The following is a 6,537-nucleotide window of genomic DNA, read 5'->3' as shown; positions in this document are numbered from 1 at the left end:
GATCCTAACTGACCTAGGACAGGGAATTTTTACTCAGATTAAATGTCAGGAATTGTGAAAAACTGAGTTTAAATATATTTGGCTAGGGTGTAACTTCCGACTTCACCTGTACAACCCAAATCTAAACTGAGAGAAGATCATCACTCTATCTCATTTCTGTTTTGTCTGTCTTGGATTCTTGATTGTTATTCCGATGTCACTGAGTGTCATGGTGTCTGCTGTGTCATGGTGTCTATAATGTCATGGTGTCTGTAGTGTCATGGTGTCTGTAATGTCATGGTGTCTGTAGTGACATGGTGTCATGGTGTCTGTAGTGCCATGGTGTCTGTATTGTCGTGATGTCTGTGGTGTCATGGTGTCTGTAGTGCCATGGTGTCTGTAGTGCCATGGTGTCATGATGTCTGTAGTGCCATGTTGTCTGTAGTGTCATGGTGTCTGTAGTGTCATGGTGTCTGTTGTGTCATGGTGTCTGTAGTGACATGGTGTCATGGTGTCTGTAGTGCCATGGTGTCTGTAGTGCCATGGTGTCATGATTTCTGTAGTGCCATGTTGTCTGTAGTGTCATGGTGTCTGTAGTGTCATGGTGTCTGTAATGTCATGGTGTCTGTAGTGACATGGTGTCTGTAGTGTCATGGTGTCTGCTGTGTCATGGTGTCTGTAGTGTCATGGTGTCTGTTGTGTCTATGGTGTCTGTAATGTCATGGTGTCTGTAGTGACATGGTGTCATGGTGTCTGTAGTGTCATGGTGTCTGCTGTGTCATGGTGTCTATAATGTAATGGTGTCTATAATGTCATGGTGTCTGTAGTGCCATGGTGTCTGTAGTGTCATGGTGTCTGTAATGTCATGGTGTCTGTAGTGACATGGTGTCATGGTGTCTGTAGTGCCATGGTGTCTGTATTGTCATGATGTCTGTGGTGTCATGGTGTCTGTAGTGCCATGGTGTCTGTAGTGCCATGGTGTCATGATGTCTGTAGTGCCATGTTGTCTGTAGTGTCATGGTGTCTGTAGTGTCATGGTGTCTGTAGTGTCATGGTGTCTGTTGTGTCATGGTGTATGTAGTGTCATGGTGTTTGGAGTGTCATGGTGTCTGTAGTGTCATGATGTCTGTAGTGTCATGGTGTCATGGTGTCTGTAGTGTCAAGATGTCTGTATTGTCATGGTGTCTGTTGTGTCATGGTGTCTGTAGTGTCATGGTGTCTGTTGTGTCATGGTGTCTGTATTGTCATGGTGTCTGTAGTGTCATGGTGTCTGTAGTGGCATGATGTCTGTTGTGTCATGCTATCTGTAGTATCATGGTGTCAAGATGTCTGTATTGTCATGGTGTCTGTAGTTGCGTGATGTATGTAGTGTCATGGTGTCTGTAGTATCATGGTGTAAAGATGTCTGTATTGTCATGGTGTCTGTAGTGGCATGATGTATGTAGTGTCATGGTGTCTGTAGTGTCATGGTGCCTGTAGTGTGATGGTGTCTTTAGTTGCGAGATGTCTGTTGTGCCTGTAGTGTCATGGTGTCTCCAGTGTCATGGTGTCTCCAGTGTCATGGTATCTCCAGTGTCATGGTGTAGGTGGTGTCATGGCGTCTGTAGTGTCATGGTGTCTGTTGTGTCATGGTGTCTGTTGTGTCATGGTGTATGTAGTGTCATGGTGTCTGTTGTGTCATGGTGTCTGTTGTGTCATGGTGTTTGTAGTGTCATGGTGTATGTAGTGTCATGGTGTCTGTAGTGTCAGGATGTCATGGTGTCTGTAGTGTCATGGTGTCTGTTGTATGTAGTGTCATGGTGTATGTAGTGTCATGGTGTCTGTAGTGTCATGATGTCTGTAGTGTCATGATGTCTGTAGTGTCATGGTGTCTGTAGTGTCATGGTGTCTGTAGTGTCATGGTGTCTGTAGTGTCATGATGTTTGGAGTGTCATGGTGTCTGTTGTGTCATGGTGTTTGGCGTGTCATGGTGTCTGTAGTGTCATGGTGTCTGTAGTGTCATGGTGTCTGTTGTGTCATGGTGTCTGTTGTGTCATGGTGTATGTAGTGTCATGGTGTTTGGAGTGTCATGGTGTCTGTAGTGTCATGATGTCTGTAGTGTCATGGTGTCATGGTGTCTGTAGTGTCATGGTGTCTGTTGTATGTAGTGTCATGGTGCCTGTAGTGTCATGGTGTCTGTAATGTCATGGTGTCTGTTGTGTCATGGCGTCTGTAGTGTCATGGTGTCTGTAGTGTCATGATGTCTGTAGTGTCATGGTGTCTGTTGTGTCATGGTGTCTGTAGTGTCATGGTGTCTGTTGTGTCATGGTGTCTGTAGTGTCATGATGTTTGGAGTGTCATGGTGTGTGTTGTGTCATGGTGTCTGTTGTATGTAGTGTCATGGTGTCATGGTGTCATGGTGTATGTAGTGTCATGGTGTCTGTTGTATGTAGTGTCATGGTGTATGTAGTGTCATGGTGTATAAAGTGTCATGGTGTCTGTTGTATGTAGTGTCATGGTGTCATGGTGTCATGGTGTATGTAGTGTCATGGTGTCTGTAGTGTCATGGTGTCATGGTGTCTGTATTGTCATGGTGTCTGTTGTGTCATAGTGTCTGTTGTATGTAGTGGCATGGTGTCATGGTGTCTGTTGTGTCATGGTGTCTGTAGTGTCATGGTGTCTGCAGTGTCATGGTGTCTGTAGTGTCATGGTTTATGTAGTGTAATGGTGTCTGTATTGTCATGGTGCCATGGTATCTGTTGTGTCATGGTGTCTGTTGTATGTGGTGTCATGGTGTCTGTTGTGTCATGGTGTCTGTTGTGTCATGGTGTATGTAGTGTCTGTAGTGTCATGGTGTCTGCAGTGTCATTATGTTTGTTGTATCGTGATGTCTGTATTGTCACGGTGTCTGTAGTGTCTGTAGTGTCATTATGTTTGTTGTATCGTGATGTCTGTAGTGTCACAGTGTCTGTAGTGTCATGATGTTTGTTGTATCGTGATGTCTGTAGTGTCATGGTGTCTGTAGTGTCACAGTGTCTGTAGTGTCATTATGTTTGTTGTATCGTGATGTCTGTAGTGTCACAGTGTCTGTAGTGTCATGGTTCCTGTAGTGTCATGGTGTCTGTAGTGTCACAGTGTCTGTAGTGTCATGGTTCCTGTAGTGTCATGGTTCCTGTAGTGTCATGGTGTCTGTAGTGTCATGGTTCCTGTAGTGTCATGGTGTCTGTAGTGTCATGGTTCCTGTAGTGTCATGGTGTCTGTAGTATCATGATGTTTGTTGTATTGTGATGTCTGTAGTGTCACAGTGTCTGTAGTGTCATGATGTCTGTAGTGTCATGGTTCCTGTAGTGTCATGGTGTCTGTAGTGTCATGGTTCCTGTAGTGTCATGGTGTCTGTAGTGTCATGATGTCTGTAGTGTCACGGTGTCTGTAGTGTCATTATGTTTGTTGTATCGTGATGTCTGTAGTGTCATGGTGTCTGTAGTGTCATTATGTTTGTTGTATTGTGATGTCTGTAGTGTCATGGTGTCTGTAGTGTCATTATGTTTGTTGTATCGTGATGTCTGTAGTGTCACAGTGTCTGTAGTTTTCCCACCAAATCCTTGCCACCTCAGTCATCATTATGTAAGATGGAATGTTGGCTGACTCCTTTGGAATGAAGACGTAGATATACTGGTACTGACTGTATATGTAACATGTTCCTCAGGTGTGATTGTGTTTGTTGTTCCAGGGATAGTGGAAGAGTACCGTCCGCCCTTCTTTGACATGGTGCCCTCTGACCCCAGCTTTGAGGAGATGAAGAGGGTGGTGTGTGTGGACAAGCAAAGACCCAGTATGCACAACAGGCTGCACTCTCACCCGGTGAGACACACAGATGCACATACTCTGAGTGTACAAAACATTAGGAAATCCTGATCTTTCCATGACAGTCTGACCAGGTGAATCCAGGTGAAAGCTATGATCCCTTATTGATGTCACTTGATAAATCGACTTTAATCAAATCAAAATAAATGTTTATTGGTCACATATACATGGTTAGCAGATGTTATTGCGAGTGTAGCGAAATGCTTACAGTGTTGCAAAATGCTTCCATGCGTATATGAAGGGGAGGAGACAGATTAAAGAAGGATTTTTAAGCCTTGAGACAATTGAGACATGGATTGTGTATGTGTGCCATTCAAGACAATAAGTGCCTTTGAACAGGGTATGGTAGTAGGTGCCAGGCGCACCGGTTTGAGTATGTCAAGAGCTGCAATTCTGCTGGGTTTTTACCCTCAACAGTTTCTTGTGTTTATCAAGAATGGTTCTCCACCCAAAAGACATCCAGCCAATTTGATACAACTGTGGGAAGTACTGGAGTCAACATGGGCCAGCATCCCTGTGGAACTCTTTCGACACCTTGTAGAGTCAACATGGGCCAGCATCCCTGTGGAACTCTTTCAACACCTTGTAGAGTCAACATGGGCCAGCATCCCTGTGGAACTCTTTCGACACCTTGTAGAGTCAACATGGGCCAGCATCCCTGTGGAATGCTTTCGACACCTTGTAGAGTCAACATGGGCCAGCATCCCTGTGGAACTCTTTCGACACCTTGTAGAGTCAACATGGGCCAGCATCCCTGTGGAACTCTTTCGACACCTTGTAGAGTCAACATGGGCCAGCATCCCTGTGGAACTCTTTCAACACCTTGTAGAGTCAACATGGGCCAGCATCCCTGTGGAACTCTTTCAACACCTTGTAGAGTCAACATGGGCCAGCATCCCTGTGGAACGCTTTCAACACCTTGTTGTCCATGCCCTGACAAATAGAGGCTGTTCTGAGGGCAAAAGGGAGTGCAAGTCAATATTTGGAAGGTGTTTCTAATGTTTTGTACAGTCAGTGTATAGACAAGCGCACACACACCATCAATAGTGACTTTCTACTGTACATACAGTGATAGAACAGTGTGATTTATGGTGGGTCTCTCTCTCTCTCTTTCTTTGTGTACAGATCCTGTCCTCCATTACCAAGATAATGAAGGAGTGTTGGTTCCAGAGCCCTCCAGCCCGCCTAACAGCTCTCCGTGTCAGGAAGACCCTCTCCAAGCTGGACCAGGACCATGGCTACCCCACAGAGAAACAAAAAATGGATCTGCAGGCCTCAACTCCAGACTACAAGCAGGACGTCTAGACCTTAACATAAGACTACAAACAGCACACTAACATTAGGGCTGATAGTCTTGTATAGAGACTATCTATATCCTTTGCTACTATGTAAGACTCTCAGTGTCCCATGTTTCTGGTGCCTCTTCCTAAAAGGCCCTCACCAACCTTCCATACACTGCCTGGATCATTTCATCAGGAATACGATAGAAGAATTGTATGTATTTGCTTCGGCATATTAATTTGGCGAGATCTGGAATGGGACAAGCATAAGCATCGACAAATAAGGACTTGGATTTTTGAAGAGTTTACTGAAAGGACTTCCATAGGAACATGGACATTGTTTTCTCCAAGCGGCCCACAGGATTGAGAGATCATCAGAGTTTGGTCCTTGTTATAGCCTTATCCTGTGATACTTTGGGGATGGACATGCCGCCTTTGGATCAGTGAGGCCTTGTGATGTATGATCAGAATGATCATTACAAGCGGCCGTTAATGTCTTGCTAGTGCCTTGTTTGTTTTGATGCACTGTACGGAATCTATACATATTCATTGATTTAGTATATTCTGGAAGCATTTAGAGCTGACCATAAACAGTTCCCTGATAATGTGCTACTCATGATCGTAGTATAAGCCCAGAGCTAATGAAGTAGTTGTATCTAGCGATAGAATACTGTATCTTTCACCAGCGTTGGATTTACTGTAAAGTACCTATGTATATTATGATATTTATGTATTTCTATTTGTATTTTATCTGAAATTATATATGCAATACTTTCAGTGTAGAAATACTATCATTATCATCACTACCATTCAACATTAAGGGAATTAAAAAACATTACATCGATTACAGGGTATTTAATTTATCCATAGATACATGTTTATTAACCTACTAAAAATGGTTGAAATGTGTTTGTATGCTGCTCACCTCACTCTGAAATTACATTTGAATTAGGCTGCTAAAAGATTAGTTGTTATGCTGGTCGGGAAAAGGGGCGTAATTGTCCACCAGAGGGCACCAGACACGATATAGCAGATATTTCAGATCTGTCAATCACATTTCAGAAGGAGAATACACCCAGACTATTTCACCCAGACTTATTGTATATTTACTGTTATGTGAATGGGACAAACTCCTGCTCCTCCTCAAACATAAACAAATACTCTTACTGTATATATATATATATATATATGTGTGAGTGCCTGCATACATGTGTGTGTGACCGTGTTTGTATCTCTTTGTGTTACAATGAGAGAGGCATTTCTCTCCCAGATATTTTCTGTTTTGACCTAGTTAGAAAATGCCAAAGTGTGGAGTTAGTGAAGTGTGAAAGAAGCAGGTCTAATTTGGCCAGCACATGTTTCTATTACGTCTGGAGGCTCTCCTTTTATTTCCACAAACAGAAGACAAGTAAAGGTTTTCAAAGTTAATCTGTGT

The 6,537-nt window shown here is 43.4% G+C and overlaps 1 protein-coding gene across 6 annotated transcripts in view; it reads left to right on the top strand.

The window, feature by feature from the left end:
* Positions 1-6,307, top strand: part of LOC110532700 (serine/threonine-protein kinase receptor R3) — a 46,010-nt gene extending 39,703 nt beyond the window's left edge. For all 6 annotated transcript variants that reach the window (XM_036988723.1, XM_036988720.1, XM_036988722.1 and 3 more), the window contains 2 exons: positions 3,689-3,819; positions 4,948-6,307. In XM_036988723.1, coding sequence (XP_036844618.1) covers positions 3,689-3,819; positions 4,948-5,127 — 311 coding nt within the window. In that variant the 3' untranslated portion in view covers positions 5,128-6,307. The remainder of the gene's footprint in view (positions 1-3,688; positions 3,820-4,947) is intronic.
* Positions 6,308-6,537: the final 230 nt, after the last annotated feature.

Source organism: Oncorhynchus mykiss, chromosome 9 (assembly GCF_013265735.2).
Source record: "Oncorhynchus mykiss isolate Arlee chromosome 9, USDA_OmykA_1.1, whole genome shotgun sequence".
Classification (NCBI taxonomy): Eukaryota; Metazoa; Chordata; class Actinopteri; order Salmoniformes; family Salmonidae; genus Oncorhynchus; species Oncorhynchus mykiss.
This window is presented reverse-complemented; position numbering and strand designations above follow the sequence as displayed.